The sequence below is a fragment of the Mustela erminea genome, chromosome 3 (assembly GCF_009829155.1).
Source record: "Mustela erminea isolate mMusErm1 chromosome 3, mMusErm1.Pri, whole genome shotgun sequence".
NCBI lineage: Eukaryota > Metazoa > Chordata > Mammalia > Carnivora > Mustelidae > Mustela > Mustela erminea.
Genome location: NC_045616.1, coordinates 47,068,780 through 47,088,219, shown reverse-complemented (window position 1 = coordinate 47,088,219; position 19,440 = coordinate 47,068,780). Strand labels below are relative to the sequence as shown.

General features: G+C 38.2%; 1 protein-coding gene across 1 annotated transcript in view; it reads right to left on the bottom strand.

Annotated features, from left to right (window-relative positions):
• Positions 1–19,440, bottom strand: part of KIAA0825 (KIAA0825 ortholog) — a 406,891-nt gene that overhangs the window by 253,729 nt on the left and 133,722 nt on the right. The window contains exons 12-13 of the mRNA XM_032335741.1: positions 18,561–18,743; positions 6,274–6,384 (exon numbers count right to left, since the gene is read on the bottom strand). Coding sequence (XP_032191632.1) covers positions 6,274–6,384; positions 18,561–18,743 — 294 coding nt within the window. The remainder of the gene's footprint in view (positions 1–6,273; positions 6,385–18,560; positions 18,744–19,440) is intronic.

Sequence of the window (19,440 nt, the reverse complement as noted above, 5' to 3'; positions counted from 1 at the left end):
TTTTAAAATAGATTTGGCTTTGAGAAATCTCTGGCTGCATTTCAGAAAACATTGGGAATGGGAGTCAACATATGTATGGGAAGAAAACTAAGAGGTCATTATAGTGCTGAGGAGAAAGACAATTATTTGGACTAAGGCGAAGGTGGTACCATGGATAGCAAATTGTAGGGGTTAAAATTAATAAGACTTAGCAATGGACTGCATATGGCAGGAGAGAAAGAGGGAGATATTCAGGTTGCCTCCGATGTCTCTGGCTTTTACAATTGCATGAAGGTACCATTAGCCCCACTAGGGAAAAATAGAGGAGGATCAGTTTGAAGGGGAGTATCCTAAGTCCTTTTGGTTGTGTTGAGTTTGAGATGTCTTTGTGATCTCCAGGTATAAACCTCAGGAAGGCATTCATGTGTGGTTGGCACCCATGGATATATAGGTCTGCAGTCCCAGGAGAGGTAAAAATTAGAGATTCTAATTTGGGGAGTCATAGGGAGTACATAAAGCCATAGGCAAGTTTCATTTCCTCTGTAAAAATTCTGTGACAGACACTAAAGATGTTCAAGATTTAATAGCCAGGTCTAAGGAGATGAACGGGCAAAGGAAACAGAGAAACAGCAACAGAAAAGGAAGAAGAAGATTGGGAGACTATGTCAGGAGGGAATCAAGAGTGTGTCTCAAGATGGGGGAAATAGACAATGGTATTATATGCTGTTGTCAAGTATGTCACTAAGACTATATTGCTTACCAGTATGTAACTGAGGAAAGGGCTTAGTCTCCAACTTCATTGCTTACCTCTTTCCTCACCATTAACACCTAGCACAGTGCCTTACTTAGAAAAAAGAATTTAAATGAGTTCATAGAGAAAATGGGTATACATCTCTTGGTGAACCAGATAAAAGGAAAGACCCACAGAGCATATATAATATAATGTAGCCAAAAGTAGCTTAATATATTTGGGGAGGGAAAATGTATATAAATCTAAACAGGATTGCATTGAATAAAACTAAGTAGAAACAAAAGCAGAGTAGAAAGACATATCTACAGCTCAGAATGGACTGGCCATGAATCAAAACATCATGTTGTCATCATAAAAAAAAATGAGCAGTTTAAAACGAATGGGCTGTTTACTCACACTGATTATGCTACTTGGTTTCAGTGTGCAGCTATGACCTACTTAGGGAAGGAAGATGGGAAAAATATTAGGAAATATTTAAAGAACCACAAGAAGATCAAAGTTTGGAAAATAATAAAAGAGCATTATAATGTAACAGTATAATTGACTAAGATAGTATTTTTCCTTGAACATTCATATGAAAGCACAGTATGGTGTCATAGTATTAACCTTGAGATTAATATATCCTCCACATGTGTTAGTTTAATCTAGTATGAAACTGATTACCCTTTCTAAATCAATTCACATTGTTAGCCTATACCAGTGCTTGGGATAATGAATACAGTACATTTTACTTACTGCTTTGAAAATACATTTATTTTCCCTAAAGCAAACTCTTCTAAACTCTAGTCCAGCGGTTCTAGGAGAACATGAAAAATTCTATTTTTACCAATTTATATACTTCATAGGTTTTTACTAGCAATCCTACAGACAAATTTATGGGTCATACAACTGTGTATACATTCGTGATTCTTAATTTAAGTCTTAAATTCATGTCCTCTTCCTTGCTGTTTCTTCCTTCTCATCTACTTTTAATTCATTATCTTAATATTTTTTAACACTTGTTAAAGGCCACAGTAAATCCTTTCTAAAACAATGCACAGGTGCAAATAAATAAGCAAGTAGGTGAATAAATTACTAAGATCTTTCATAACATTAGATATTTCAGTCATCTCTCCTCTCAACCACACCTTTTCCAAAAGAGAAAAGCTTTATATATTTTTAGTTTGTCATTATCCAATGTATTTCTCTGAACAGTTCATTTTAGTTGCTAAAGCGAGGAAGGGAGTTTTGAGGTAAAATTTGGGGTTGACGAACACATAGAAACAGCAGATATTATGTGAGGGAAATGGATGGAGAGGTGGGGATTTTTAAGGTCACACAGCAGTGGTCCAGGTGCAATTCACACTGCAAATGTTTCACAAATGCAAATCAATACCTTGAGTTATCTGAAATTACTTTTATTGCTACCCTGGTTTCCTCTGACTCTACCACTGTTCTGAGAGTGTTAGATCTTAAGTCACATGGATCATGTCTTTCTAGCATATTCAATGGACCTGTCAGAGAATAATTACCAGAAAGTACTGCCTTCAGGGGCGGGGAGCTCATGCTCTGCCTTCCATGGGGAATTTTGAGAAGTAAAGAAGAGAACCAAAGGTATTTCAGGAGAGAAAACTTCATAAATCAAGATCTGAAGCCGAGACTCAAAATAACAACAGTGATAAGTACGGAGTAACTGTGTCTTAAGAGATAAGAAAGGAGACTAACAATGGGAGTAGAGAACGCTGTTGGGTACTCCAGGTAGTAAGTCAGCCAGTGTGGGCCACGCAGAAGCTACACCAAATTCTTGAGCAGTGATATAATTAAAACAGTGTCTGAAACATGTTAAATAATAGGAAAATGGACTAGGGTTGTTGTAATGGGTTGGAGAGAAAGGATGGTTCTAAGAGAACTGTCAAGAAAGAATCAACTGAACATGCTAATACACTAGGAACAGGCAAAGTAGAGATCAATATGGAAACTATCATCAAGATTCTATCTGGAAGTGTTTAAGAAGGATGACACTCTTAATACAAAAGACACTATGCATGGGGGACAAGAGAAGAGTAGAAGAAAAGATCAGCTGAGGACATCATAGTAGATTTCCAGTAACAACAGTGGGTCATTCAAAAATATGAGCAGCAGGACATACAGTCTGGGGGTAAAGGCAGGTGCTCAGAGCTGGAGATGTGAAGCTAGAAATCATCTGCCTAGAGGCTAGAGGGTAAGCCATGTGAACAAAGAGCAAAAAAAAAAAAAAAAAAAAAAGGGGGTTTCTTTCTGCTTTGAAAAACTTTTAATACTGGTGGTCCCGACTTATAATGGATGGTTCTACTTATGATTTTTCAGCTTTATGATGGTGTGAAAGCGATATGCATTCAGTCCAAACCACACCTCAAATTTTGAGATTTTGACCTCTTTCCAGGCTATGATATGCTGTCCAATACTCTCATGATGGCCGGGTGGTGGCAATGAGCTACAGCTCTGGCAGCCACAAGGGGATCACAAGGGTAGACAAAACCCAAACCCTTACAACCACTCTGTACCCATACAGTCATTATGTTATTCACTTCCAGTACAGTAGTCAAGATATTACAGGAGACATGTAGCACTTAATTACAAAATAAGTTTTGTGTTAGATGATTTTCCCCAACTGTAGGCTAATGTGAGTGTTTGGAGTACATTTAAGGTAGGTGAGGCTAATAAGCTATGTTTGGTAAGTTAGGTGCATCAAATGCGTTTTTGACATAATATTTTCAACTTATGATGATTTTATCAGGACGGAACCCCATTGCGAGTCCAGGAAGTTCTATAAAATTAAATCATTTTCATTATATGAAATTCAGAAAATATGGAAAACAATACATAAAAAATTAAAGTTGCTTGCAATCCTACCATATAAAGATAAAAACAATGAGCTCCTCAGCATATATAGCCTCTCAATTTTGCTTTTTCTATACATACTTTTTAAATGCTATATGTAAAGTAGTATGGCCTAGTTCAACACTTTCAACTGTGTCCCACTTTCCAATAACTGTTCATCCCCTAGGAAACATGGGTCTTACATTTAGCAAGCTTAAGGAATCCACATACTAGATCCCTCCCTTGGAGATATATACTATCGATTAGTATATAAGCACTAATATATTAGTACATAAAAAGAGATTTTACATAATAAATAACTGACCATCCTGGATTTTTTATCCACACCTATTTTATGCACTTGCTAGATTTTTTATGCATACTTTTAACATGTGTTAAAAAACACCTGTTTTTACGCCCACTCAGAACATCTGCTCTCCCACTGACAGGTGAAGGTGTAGTTGTCAGAGGCTAGAACTTTGGAGGTAGACAATCCTTGGCTCAGAGTCTGCCACCCAGGATGGTCCTTTTCAGAAAGTCGCCACCTACGTATCACTTTACTCTCCATGAAAGCAGCACAGAAATAGGTGCCCCACAGGCTAGTGTGATGTTTTAAAGAGATAATGTACATGAAGCACCTAGAATGTGCGGTACACAGTTATCGCTGGAAAAACCGGGCTGGTTTTGATGCTGTCATAATGACTAAGGGCAGCTTCCCTTGAACTAAAAATCAAAATTATTTGTCATTAAATTTTTTTCAAAATCGACCCTTCTAATGACTCCACACTAATGTATCATATGACTATTCCATAATTGATTTGTCTAATTTTATACTGTAGGACATTTATTTCCATTTTTTCCTTTCACAATGTTTCAATGGCTAGCCTTCCAAACAAAGCTTCATCAGCTGCTCTAATTCCTTATGATCAATTCTTAGAAATGAAATTTCTGGATAAAGAAGAATAAATATTTTTAAGGTTTTTGACTCATCTTCCTAAACTGTCCTCTGGGAAGCTTGTACCAAGGTTCATTTCTACTATGGGCTGAGTAGTGACTCCCGGGTTTGAATGTTTATGTTAGGATAATGGTGGACATGGATTACTACTACACAGAAGCAGAAAGAAAAAAAAAGCCGTATTACATTTATGCTTGCTTTAAGTATAGGAGAGAAAGACGTTAAACACAAGAAGTAGCTATGTGAAAGATAAACCCATTTCCAGGTTGCCTTTCCAGGTCTCTACATGGACTGAATGAGCTTGAAGGTGGAAATCTTACAGAGCAACGCCTCAATGGGGATAATCTCAATGGTTATAGACTACGATGAAAGTAGTAATACTGGGGCACCTGGGGCTCAGTTGGTTAAGCATCTGCCTTCAGCTCAGGTCATGATCCCAGGGCCCTGAGGTTGAGTCCCACATTGGGATCCTTGCTCACTTTTTCCCCTCTCACTTTCTGTCAAATAAATAAAATCTTGAAAAGAAAAGAAAAAAGAAAGTAGTAATACTAATAGATTAAAGAAACTCTGAAAACATGGAGAACAAATAGGTTGAGAAGTTTGGAAACTCTTTAAAATAATACAGATTTTTTGTTTAATTCACACTGTAAAAGATTCAGTTCTTTAATTTCTTATTTTTGTAGTAATGAGTATTAAAAGTCAGCTATTAAATTCGCAGTGCCGTGAGTCTATTTACATGCAAGCTACTGGATGCTGAGGTGACAGAGTACTGAGGGTATTCTGTTTCTAGGAATCAATCATAAGGAATGCATCAGAGACGGCGAAAATGTTTTATTTGTAAGTGAAGTAACAACAATACATGAAGGTCTTTGAAAGTAGAGTCTATGTGTCACTGATCTCGGATTCCCCATTTCCTATATGGAGACAGCGACTTAATTGGTAACAGGATTTATCTGTTGTGTTTATAGAGATTTTGTGTACAAGGTTTACACAACATCTATTTATGGCCAGGACTCTTGCTCCTCAAGAGTGAGAGACAGTTACTCAATTTAGAGAGTAAAATCACTGATGGTGTACTTCCAAGATGAATCAAGAATGTACAGGAATTAACAGGATCTCCTTCAGCTATACATGATATATTTATTCACAGATACCAAGGAAAGGTACTTTCCAGTGATATATTCAGCAAAGAATCAAACTGACATTCTATATAATGCCACAAAATGTCATCAGATTATTCTGCAAGTATATTTCATGCTTTAAATGATTTTTTAATGCTTAAATGCTGTTGATTAAATAATAAAAGTGGAAGACCCTATTCATAATTTTTTAAAGTTTCTTCTCTCTCAACTTTTTCCTAAGGCTCTAGTTTGTTACATGAATTATCCAGTTTTGCTGTCTTTGTTTTATTTTTTTCGATAATTAGTTGGAGAACTGTCAAATCCCCAGTCATAGATCAAGAAAGATGAATTTTAAAATGGCTAAGCAATTAGCTAAAATAGAACTAAATTCCAAAAATTCATATTTTTCCATTACAACAGTAAAGCTGTAAGTTAGCAGAATGATTATGAAGCTTGTATATTGGATCCTTGGGCTAATAAAAAGAAAAGTAATACTTTTTACTTAACCTGCATACTATAAAAATTGTAAGCTCTTTCTCTGAGATGCATTACCTCCATGGATAAAAGTTTCCATTAAACTTTAAAGGGATCATAGAATTATATATAGTGTAGTATTTAGAGGTTCTCACCTGAGTAAAGAAGGGTAGAAATGTGATATGCAAGAAAACCAATGCAGCGGTTGCTTGAAAAATGGTTTTATGGAATCTGAAGCAGAATCATCTATGCCATGCTGAAAAGTCCTGGAGAAATAAAATAATTATTTCAGAATACACAGGAAACATTAATCATGAAGACCAGCAGAATTTTTTATTTTCACTAAGTATTTGAAGTTAATGATTTTTCTTTTCTTTCTTTCTTTCTTTCTTATTTTTTTTTTTTTTTTTTTTTTTTTTGAGAGAGAGAGTGCATATGATTGGGAGAAGGGGCAGAGGGATAACTAAGCAAACTCCATGTTCAGCACAAATCCCTGGACTTGATCTCATGTCTCTGAGATCATGACCTGACTTGAAATCAAGAGTTGGGTGCTTAACTGACTGAGCCGCCCAGGCACCCCACGAAGTTCATGATTTTGCACAAAATGGTATTGCGCTAGAATGGACAATGCATCCATCCACTTGGGATCTATGTTAATAGGTAATTCAGAAGCTCCTATACAGCAGTTCTTACACTTGGAAAAGTAAGATAATCCCATTAGTAGATAAAAACTACCATTATAAAATTCATCAAAAATGAATGAATAAAGAATAGGACAGTGTATACCATTTATATCACCCTCCTCAACCGGGATCAAATAAATGTCAATATTTTGTCATATTTGCTTCATTACTGTAGAAATGTTTAGCAAAGCTACCTCTCTTTATTCTTTAAAGTGATTTATAAATACTAAACAATTAATGAGAATTTATAATTAATTTTGTATGTTCCTAAGAGCCCACAGAGGGCTTATAAAGAAGAATTTAACTGTAAAATATATGACTATGATTTCAAAATTAGAACAATTTGGCCAGACTATCTGGTCTACAATTATCTTTGGAGAAGTGACTGTAACATTTTTCTAGGTTGGCCCAAATTCAGCAATAAATCTTGAGGTAATAAGAATCTGCTACATAAAATCTTTCATAGATAGCTTGGCTAATAAAATTTTTATCATAACAGGAGACTATATTTGCCTACACGGAGTAAAGAGTAACAACTGGGAGCATTTTAGTAATGGAATTGTTTGAAGTGGTACTATCTCTCTTTATATACAGTACAGGAGCAACAGCATCTTTTAAATTATATGTAGAACAGAATTCCATTTTGAAAACCCATTCTGACTTTTTCATTCCATATGCTTCCTGTAATCTCACATTTTCCAAATATGACCTGTCCCTCTTCAGTTTGTTTTGCTAGCAGAATACCTACTAATTAAATATACTGCAATATTTTTTCAATTTTTTATTTATTCTTTAAATTTCTTTTCAGTGTTCCAGAATTCATTGTTTATGCACCGCACACAATGCTCCATGCAATACGTGCCCTCCATAATACCCACCGCCAGGCTCACCCAACTTCCTACCCCCAACCCCTCCAAAACCCTCAGATTGTGTTTCAGAGTCCTCATGGTTCGACTTCCCTCCAATTTCCCCCAACTCTCTTCTCCTCTCCATCTCCCCATGTCCTCTGTTATTCCTTATGCTCCACAAATAAGCGAAACCATATAATTGACTCTCTCTGCTTGACTTATTTCACTCAGCATAATCTCTTCCAGTCCCATCCATGTTGATGCAAAAGTTGGGTATTCATCCTTTCTGATGGAGGCATATTACCCCACAGTATATATGGACCATATCTTAAGCTAGGGATAGAGGGAATGTTCCTCAACTTCATAAAATCTATCTGTGAAAAACCCACAGTGAATATCATCCTCAATGGGGAAAAGCTGACAGCCTTCCCTTTGAGATCAGGAACACGACAAGGATGCCCACTCTCACCACTCTTGTTCATCATAGTACTAGAAGTCCTAGCAACAGCAATCAGACAACAAAGAGAAATAAAAGCTATTCAAATTGGCAATGAAGAAGTCAAACTCTCTCACTTCACAGATGACATGATAGTTTATATGAAAAACCCAAAAGACTCCACCCCCAAACTACTAGAACTCATTCAGCAATTCAGTAATGTGGCAGGATATAAAATCAATGTACAGAAATCAATTGCTTTCTTATATACTTCAATATTTTTTAGACTTCTAACATATCTCTTCTTTGAAAGCCATTTTTTTCTTACTAAATTTCAGAGAGAACAAAATTTGTTATATATGCCTCAAAATGAGTCTGTCATGTTTCCAAGCCCTACATTACACTGTGTGAACTAAGCAGAAGCCTAGGTCAGGATATTGCGATACACTTTTTGTAAGGAGTCTGGACTTCACGCCAGCAATGGAGGATCACTGAAGAGTTTATAGCATGGGAGATATATCAACTATTTTATATTTTTGAAAAATCACTTGTGCAATAGTGCAGGGAGATCTGCAGGGATCCAGGCTGGAGTAAGGGAGATAATGAGATGATATTTCAGTAGACCAGACAGAAGAGGACAATGTCCTAAACCATTGGAGGAAGTAATTAAGAGGCAAATATAAAAAAACTAAACATAAAATTGATATATTTAATTCCCTAAAGACATGGGGTTTGAGATGGCACAATGGAGAAGGTAGAAAGGAGAAAGGTTAAGGGGTAAGAGAACCCTGGGAGAACTCACAGGTATTTTACTTAGTTTCAGATATGCTGAGGGAGCTGCAGTCATTTGAAGCATATCCTAAGAGAGACATCCAATAGAAACTTGGATTTGTTGAGGTAGCCTATACAAGAGATATCTGGGTGGAAGATACTGATGTGGAAGTCATAATGACAAAACCAGAATGGGTGAATTCACCCAAAGAAAGAGTGTAAGAGGAAAATATGGTTAAGAACAGAGCTCTGGGGCGCCTGGGTGGCTCAGTGGGTTAAGCCGCTGCCTTCGGCTCAGGTCATGATCTCAGGGTCCTGGGATCGAGTCCCGCATCGGGCTCTCTGCTCAGCAGGGAGCCCGCTTCCCTCTCTCTCTCTCTGCCTGCCTCTCCATCTACTTGTGATTTCTCTCTGTCAAATAAATAAATAAAGTCTTTAAAAAAAAAAAAAAAAAAAAAAAAGAACAGAGCTCTGGAACACACCAACATCTAAAGGGTGAGGTGAGAAAGAGAAGTACTCAAATGAAACCATGATGGAAAAATTTAAGATGTAGGCAAAGAGCCAGGACAAAGTAATATTAGGGAAACCAAGGGAGGAGAAATGGCCCACAGTGAGAAAAGCTGCGGAAAGGGTAATTGCACGGAGGGGCAAAAACTGGAGTTAGTGACTGGATAGGCATGGATGAACTGGCCCATACTGTTTGTTTAGCGTGATGAGGGCAGCTGCTGTGCATGGAGTGAATGATCGTTGTCAGAGTGGAGACAGTGAATACAAACTTTATGTTTTAGAAGGGAAATACAATAATAGAGAAAGAAAGAATTTTAATATAAAAGAGCCCTTGGGAAAAGAACCAGAAGAGAGAAAGAATATTTTAAAAAGACTATGGCCATGGACCAGGAGGTAGATGTGATCAAGAGCGCAGGTAAAAAGATGGGCTTTGCCTGGAAAAAGAGACACATTGACTGTCAAAGGATTTGGAGGTGAGTAAGGATAAAGATAATTATTAAAAATGGAAATGAGAAGTTAAAGTACATTCATGATGGCCTAGGTTTTCTTGGAAAGTACAGGGCAAGGCCATCTGCTAACAAAGAGTGGGATGGGGCAAAGTGGAAGGTTTGGCTAAAGTGGAGAAGGACACGTCGGACAAAAAGCAGCAGTGTCAGAAGGTACAAGAGGCCAGCTAAGTGACGCTCACCAGCAGCATTGCAAACTCTGGACAGACAGGCCAAGAGAATGAGGGCAGGACATGCACTGGCAAAGGAAGTAGGAAGGGAGGGTGCTGCTATCACGTGAGAGGAGATGCAACAAGATGTCTGGCAAGAAAGGAGATCTCAAAGGAAATCAAGCTGGGGGAAAAGGATGGGACAAGAGATGAGAGGCTTCATGATGACCAGTAGAGACTGGAGGCTCTGTTATGCTAGCCTCCTCCTAATTTGCCACATACTTCATGAGCCCTTTGCATAAAGTCCCTTTGGCCCCATTCTCTGGGGGGTGGTTCTTTTCTCCAACAATGATGACCTTAGCTAGAACATATTCTCTGTCATGTTCAGTTGGCTCTCTGGATGGCTCTACACCAAAACCTTGTAGTAAGTCTTCCCTGACCACCATGTCTAGGATATTTCTTGTCTCACCACCTCATCCCTCTATGCCCTTATTTTGCATCATTTCTTCTTGGGACTCAACTCTACCTCTGATCCTTTCACATTTACTTTTTGCTGCCTGCTCCATCCCCAAGGGTAGGGCCACTGAAGACTATTCAGGGGCAGTGCATGGGCATGTGCAGGAGTTCTGGAGCCAGAAAAACTGAATTTGCAGCTCCGATGGGCTCTTCACTGGACATGTAATGTTGCTTGACAATTGATTCAGCTTCAGTATTCTTATTTGGAAAATGGGAAGAATAAGAATAATCACCTCAGATGGTCAGTGTGTTGATTGAGATCACACGTATAAAAGACCCAGAGAAGTGTATGCACATAATAAGGGACCAAGCTATGTAAGATATTATTAGTATGTTAACAACAGTTGCAAATATTTTAAGAACTTTTTTTTTTAAAGATTTTATTTATTTATTTGACAGACAGAAATCAAAAGCAGGCAGAGAGGCAGGCAGAGAGAGAGAGGAGAAAGCAGGCTCCCTGCTGAGCAGAGAGCCCGATGCGGGGCTTGATTCCAGGACTCTGGGATCATGACCCGAGCTGAAGACAGACATTTAACCCAGTGAGCCACCCAGGTGCCCCAAGTTGCAAATACTTTTTAAGAAAGTCTACAACTGGGCGCCTGGGTGGCTCAGTGGGTTAAGCCGCTGCCTTTGGCTCAGGTCATGATCTCAGGGTCCTGGGCATCGGGCTCTCTGCTCAGTAGGGAGTCTGCTTACTCCTCTCTCTCTCTCTGCCTGCCTCTCTGCCTACTTGTGATCTCTCTCTGTCAAATAAATAAATAAAATCTTAAAAAAAAAAAAAGTCTACAACTATCTCATAGTCTAAATGGCTGCCTAATTACAGTTCCATCCTTGAGATTAGCAAAAAAGTAATGGAGAATCTAATAACAATAGGAAGGCTATTTGGAATGGTGCCCAAATTTCTTAAGACAACAAACTACCAGTGATACAGTATTTTCCAGGACATTTCCACCACTACCTAAGCTCTTGTATTCCACTCATGGTTTCTCAGTCATCCTGGTAATAGTAGGGTTATTTGGCTATAAGAAATGTTATGGCAGATGTTTATGGTCTCAGAGGGGTGGGATCTGTATAAGCATTTAATTCCACAGCAAGATCCCAAATTAGTGTCATTATTCTGGAGAGTATAACAGGGTGAAAATTGGCCCACAAGCCTCATTGGGGGAATGAAATGATGAGCTGGCTATTAGATAACCTCTAATGATGTTTTGGTATACACTTAAAAGAGAGGACGCTCTAAATAATTCATAGTGGAGAACAAAATACAATCGTAAGAGCCACAGAATTATATTTTCTGCAAGACATAAAAGAATTTTGATAGGGTAAATTTAAATACTCTTTTAAAAATAAGTAATTGTCCATAGGTTGAAGCAGAATACATTTCTTCACATATCCAAATTAGCAGACTGTAAAGATGGTTTTGTTTCAGGAGAGGAAAGTGGGATTTGGGGAAATTCCTTGCTTTGGCCCTTGGCCCTTGGTCCAGCCTCGGCTGCCCCCTGCCCCCTCCCTGTCACTAGCATCATGCAGGCTCTGTGCTCATCATGGCAGGCCACTTGGGCCCTCTGTCCCAGATTCAGTCTCTTGTGGTTCTCTGATGTACAAGTGTATTGCCTTCCTTCCTTTCTTCATTAACAAAACTCATTGACTTTTTGAGCTTATGTAGCCAGCTGCTGCTAGAAAGAAATAAATCCAACACACATCAAAAGTGAGAACAACTGATAAGCTAAAAAGAGCTAGCTGGGTTTCATGCTTTTCTTGTGCCGCCCTGCTTTTGGCTGCCCTCCCAGGAGAGCGGTGTCTCATAACAAAATGCTAATGGAACAAACCTCCAGGATAGAATCGAGGCAGCCCAAGGACAACTTATAAGTTCCAAGGGGCAGAAGGGCCAGGCCAGATGCCTCATTCCTGTGTCTGCCATGGAGCCCCAGCCGTCAGAGGTGCTCGAGAAACTAAAGTACCAAGAGAAAGAAGACCACGATGTCAGAAGAAATAGAATTCGTTTGAAATTGATCCCCCGGGACAGCGCTGGAATGTTTGAGACAATGAGGATCTGCAAGCCTTTCTGATGCCCCCGACAGCACAATTTACCATAAAGATGTACCGAGAATCAAGCTCAACCTACTCCACCATTTTAAACACAACTCTAAGTGATTGTTTTGCTTTCATAAACCAGCATCACCCCTGCGACCATAGGTACTTGCCCGAATGTCATTAAGTAAGAGAAATTAAGGGAAGACACTCAGATGAAATGTGGCTCCTCACCTTTCCCCTGCCCCCTGGCTTGGGAGGATGATGAAAATAACTCTTTGAGGTTAGTAAATGATGATTTGAAGTTAAAAAGGGACTAGCATAATGCTTGGACTAACCATAGGTACATGGCAGATGTTGGTTAAAAAAAAAAGTGAAGAATGAATAGAGGGTATTGTCAGACCTTGCTTAGTGGAAAGGACAATGAATTTCAGGGGCCATCTGTGAAGAGCAGTCTTGGGTGGTATGCAGCCAAGGGCAGACGGAGAACAGGACATATGGTGGTCGGGCCAAGCAAGACTTGATCTCAGAGGAGAGGGCAGGAAACAGCTAGTCAGAAAATCAGGGCATAGGCTTTCTCTAAAGCAAAGACTAGTCCTTCAGCAGTGTTTTACATTATTAGAATCACATATAAGGCTGTTTGATTTTAGGTTAAAAAAAATAGATATTTTCCTCAAAAACAACACATAGAAGAAGGGAACAAAAGGGAGGCATTTAATCTAAACAAAATGGCTTAAACAACTAACTCCACTTTCTGAATCACTTTGGATTCTGCCATTTGTTTTTTACATTTTAATGATTTAAATTTTTACTTCTCTTCAGATATATTCATTTTTTTCAAACAGCTTTCTTAAGCTCTCTAATTCATATGCCCCAAATGTACTCATTTTAAGTTGACAACTAAATGGTTTTTAGTATATTCGGAGTTGCGTAACCTTTTCTCCCATCTCACTTCATAACATTTTCATTACTCTCAAAAGAGAGCCTATATGCATTAGCAGGTACTATCCATTCTCCCCTCCTCCCCGCCTCTGGAAACCACTAATCAATTTACTTTTTGTCTTTTATTGTGTATTTTGGAAATTTCTAGTAAGGTGAACTGGACAATATATATTCTCTTTTTTTCTGGCTCTTTTAACTTAGCATAATGTTTAGAGGGTCAGTCCTAAGGTAGGCAGCCTCTGTTGGCTCACCATAGATTTTTGTTTCTTGTTGTTGTTTTTTTTTTTTATGGCTGAATAACATTCCACAGGATGGAGAGCTATACCTTTGTTTATCCATTCATCAGTTGGTGGGCATTTGGGTTCTTTTCACTCTGTGCTATTATTAAAAATGCTGATATAAACACCAGCATACCAATCCTTGTACTGGCATACATTCTTACTTCTTTTTGGTATACACCTAGGAGTAAAACTGCTGGGTCATTGGACCATACGCTCAATATTTTACATAAGCATACTCTATGTTTAACTTTTGGAGGAACCGCCTATTTTCAAAGCATGCTAGACATGCTTGAAGTATGGAAAACGAAATTTCAATCCATGCTCTGCTTTGTGAGGGACAGTGAAATAGTTTAAAATAAATAAGTAAATAAACAGATAAGACCATCACCTCAAAATACCTAGCACTGGTTTGAAAACAAACTATAGACTCAGCATATTTTAAAATACCTTGGCATTTAGTTATTCAAAGCCCTATCAGTGATACCAAGTGAACCTCAAGGTAGGTGTGCTGGTCAGTAGGCTGGCCCATATCTGCTGACCCCCGTCTTTGCCCGGTGTGTTACTGAAATTCATTCTTCGGTGTTATTAAATGTCATGACACTGGGGAGAGTGGGCATGTGTGTGTAAATACATGTAATCTTAACATTAGAAATTTTATTAGACTTGACTTGATGGCAGATATTTATCTTGCTCACTGCTGTAAACTCTTGCTCACTGCTGTAACTCTTGTGGCTTAATCCCTGTGCTTAATCAGAGGGGCTAGAGAGGCAGCAACATTGACTGAAATGAAAATAAATTGCATTTAGCTAAAATTCTAAGAATTAAATTTTAATTCACTACATAGAAACTAAAATTAATGTTGTACGCAAGCCAAATGCACCAATGGAAACCACATTTGGGTGTGTGTGTGTGAATGTGCACTGGGTACAGCTCTGAATTGTGCACTTTAACTGCCTTGATGGAAGAGCTACAAGCAATAGGCATTTTGGAAAATACATGGTGAATATTTTATGTTTCAGCGGGTCTCTTTCCCTGGAGGACAAACTTAAAATACTCCTTTTATAATGTGCAACAGAAATCTACAAAGGAGAGTTAAAAGAGAACACACATTTTTGCAAACAGGTTTCATTCTTCCTGAAACGATTTTAAAATCATGTATTCCTGCCCTGGGATTTGGTGGTCCTACACTAAACTCAGAAAGGAAAATACATCCAGTTCATCCGTCAGAACTACTTGGAAGAAAGGCAGTCGCCTTCAAAAAAGGCCTACCGCATGTAGTGACAAATGTCAGGTACAATTTATAAAAAATTCAATACTATCAATATCTGATTGTTACTTTTCACCGATTCCTCAAAGCATACAGCTTAATTTTTAAATGTGAAGTAGAGACAGATTTTTTTTTCCCTAAATACTAATAATATGACCATTTCATACCCTGGCTTTGAAAAGAAGCTACATAAGTCAACAGGGTCCTTTTAACACACACAACTTTTTCCTACTTGAGAAGAACATGCTGTCCTGTAGATTTCCTTTCTCAATACAAAGTAAAATACATTTCAAAGATTGCATTGATATTCTAGAAAGACAATCATAAAATTTAAATCAACACAAATGGATACGATATGTGAAAATTTATATGAACTGAGAAATATTAAAAGGGAAAGTATCTAGACTTTCTGTTCATGCTTCAAAGCAATGTAGCTATCCATGTTTTATATTAAGAAAAACCAGAGGCAGTGCTTGGTATAAAATGTTTTGTAATCCTGGTTGAAATTAGCAATTTAAATTTCTTGAATGAGGTTACAGTGCAATATCTAATGCACAAATCAGAGATTTGAGTACTTGCATAGTTGTTAAAAAATGTATCAAAAGGCCATGGGTTAACAATAATGAATGTATGTTACAATATTATTATTAAAATATGCAATCTTTGATAATAATTTATTTGTTTTACAAATGCATTGGGGGGTTAAAATTTTTCTATTCATCTGTGACAAACCATGAAATTCAATATCGCTCACCATGACCAATCCATGAAATTTGTCAACTTTGTTCCTGATTTTCACAGGGCCTTCCTCTCAGATGAAATGACCCGTTGAACTAAGAGCATAGCAATTTTTTCATCTATGGTAAATCAGTTGAGTTTACTAGGATTTATTATGTGCTTCAGACCTTGAGCTTTTTATGATTATGAACTATTACGCATATAATCCCAAACTTATGGCAATTTATCTCACTATTTCTTCCCCTTTCTGAAAGAATTCTCCATTTCTAAAATTAGCTCTCAACGACAGGGTTGCCAGAAGAAACAATCTATAAACAATGGGTTTGCTGAAAGTCAGAGTGGGTGAAAATTATAGGGAAATTGGAATCAAACTTGTTAATTACTTGTAGAATTTCTAACACAAAAGTCTCAAAATTTACTGAAAAATCAAGATTTATATATTTCTCTTACCAGAATCTTCCAGAAAGGAATACTTTTCCCAATTTATGCTAAGAAATAGAAATATGCCTACTTTTTCTTATCCAAGAAACTAAGAATATGCAATTATCTAGTCTCTCAGGATAAAGTGACTATTTTGGAGGAGAGTTTAAACAAAATTGTATTATTGTTTTATTATAAAATCTACTTCAATGTCTTCTACAATATTACCAATTCAAATGAAATAAACCAGAAAATTAGTCCAAAATTTTTTATTTCCCTAAATCTTATTTACTATGTAAAATCTTTCAACATTTTAAAAATGCAATTGAGGAGTCTCTCCTTTGCTGTCCTGCCCATTGCTCCCATCCAGTGTATTAATAAACTTCTGTCTCCTTTGTTCTGCCTTGGGTAAATTCTTTCACCTGATGGATCACCCCACATTTGGTAGCCCTCACCCGGATCCTCTGCTGACCTGGGATTTACCCTGGATTCTCTGGGAACTTCTCAGGACTTTTCCCTCAGTGGACAGACTATAGTATTCCTTGGGGGAACTGACGACCTTGGAGAACTGGGTAACCAGCAGAGATTACTCTTCTGTGAGAATCTGAAGCTCCAGGGGGAGCCAGTTCCCCTTTTGCCTCTCGAGGGTCCCTTCCCTCCCTCTTCTTTCTCTTTTTGGCTCTTCTGCTGTCTAACCCTACCACACCTCACATAATAGATTTCTGGCCGGGGTGGGGGGCACTCGTTAGTGTAGTCTGAAGGTCTGAGGGTGAACAGGTCGGACTCTGGAGACTGTGAGGACGAAGGACCCCTTTCCTCTCTTCTCCCACTCCATCCTCCTGAGGCCTCAATTCCAAACATATGGTGGATTTGGTAGGGGCAGCTCATTCAGGGTGAATCCACACACATTACAAACTTGGTCGGGACCCTTTCCTGACACTGCTAACTCCCAGCTACCTTGATTCTTTCAGGCTCCCCCTTTTCCCTTTGTCCCCCGAGATTCAGCTGCCATTTTGATCCATAGGCAAAAACGTTCCCACGAGTCTGAGTGAATCCAACAATTCTGTATGAATGATGATTCAACAAGGATCCTAGCCCATACCATCAGATCCCTCACCCTAAATCCCATGGACCAGTCCACCAGGGATTTTCACTCAAATCACCTATCCACAGGTTAATATAATACCATGCTCTGGTCTATACCTGCACAGAACCCCTGACGGAGCAACAAGTTTAGGTAGAAACAGTATGCTCCCATCCAGCATGAAGGAGCTACTGAAGATGAGACTTCCACCCAAATGCCAAAGATCTGTCATTGTTGATCTATCATGGGGGAATGTGGAGGACACCTTAGGCAATAGGCTTGAGCAATGAAAAACTGAGTAAGGTAAAGGGTCCACAGTGACCACAGGGTGGAATGCAAATAAGCTCATTAAAGGACCCATCTCAAAATATCCATAGGCCCTAGCTGGCCAATGGGTTACTGAAAACACCACACAGCTCCTAAAAAAGGAAAATTCCATACTTTCCCATACTTCCCCACTCCTCTTAACTATGGATCCCCAGCACTGCCTCCTGGCAGACAGTCTCTCCTTTCCCCTTATGTCTGTTCCTCCCTTGCATTGTATTCAATAAAATTCCATCTCCTTTTCCAAAAAAATGCAATTACTGGGGCACAGGGCTGACTTAGTAGAGCATGCAAGTCTTGATCTTGGGATCGTGAGTTCAAGCTACATGTTGGGCATAGAGTTTACTTAAAAAATAAGTAAATAGACAGAAAATAAAAAAGCAATTACTTATTTTTATTGTCACCTGCCATTACTAGCTCAGACACTATAGCCTAATACCAAAAAAAAAAAAAAAAAAAAAGCAAATGTATGGCAGATTAACTGAAAGTGTAGAAACATTAGGTTTCTTCCAGATTTGGGAATATTCTGGTACCAACTTAAAATTTTTCTATTAGAGCAAAGCAATTCATATAAAATTAAAACTAAAAAACACTTTTAAAAGTAAAAAGCCATTAGATATGATTTTCTTCTTCATAAAGTACTAAGCTGTGCTTGAGATAAGCAACCCATTAATATAATCATTTAAACAACTCAAATAGTGAAGCTCAAGAGCACCCCGATCCTACTGGGGCCTTAGAATCTGAGTAAGATTGACCAATAGAGATATAACACAATTATTAGCTCATTTTGTAAAATGGCTCAATTCACAATATCGAAAATGCACTTCAAAATATTTCTACTTGCTTCTTCACACAATTCAATAAGTAGAATGAAAATAACTTTAAGTCACATTATTTACATATCATAATAGCTAAAAAGAAAATATGTTTGATACTTACTGATATAATTCAGACAAGGGTGAAGTCAAAATGACTAATGTTGTGAACAAATTATTACAATGTGTATGAATTTTAAAAATTTTATCATCTATATATTCATGAGGATTCAAAAGCTTCTGTACAGACGTGCAAACTGACCATAACATGTTCTCAGTGCATATTAAAATTGTTGTGACATCAAGTCTGTTGGAAAGCAAAAGAAATTCATGATAAGCAAAACTGTTTTTCTGCTTGCTATATATACTATCATTCATATCTCTTATATTAAACATATGTAAGAATAAAAATACTTGGTTAGATACCAGGGCTTCAGAGATCAAAGACAGATAGAAAGAACCAAAGCTTAGCATTTGAGTTTCCAGGTGTTAGATGACTCATATACCATTATCTTTAGGAATGGTGAGGTCTATCTACAGTACTAAAGTGTTTTAGGAGTACTTTCCTTTTTTTTTTTTTTTTAAGATTTTAAAAATTTATTCATTTGAGAGACAGAGACAGTGAGAGCTCAAGAAGGGGGAGAGGGAGGGGCACCTGGGTGGCTCAGTGGGTTAAAGCCTCTGTCTTCGGCTCAGGTCATGGTCCTGGAGTCCCGGAATCGAGCCCCGCATCGGGCTCTCTGCTCTGCAGAGAGCCTGCTTCCTCCTCTCCCTCTGCCTGCCTCCCTGCCTACTTGTGATCTCTGTCTGTCGAATGGATGGATAAGATCTTTAAAAAAAAGAAGAAGAAGAAGAGGGAGAAGGAGAGAGAAGAGCAGACTCCCTGCTGAGCTGGGATCATAAGGTGAGGCTCGATCCCAGGACCTGGAGATCACGACCTAAGCCGAAGGCAGATGGTTAACCATCTGAGCCACCCAGGTGCCCCTCTTTTTTTTTTCTTTCTT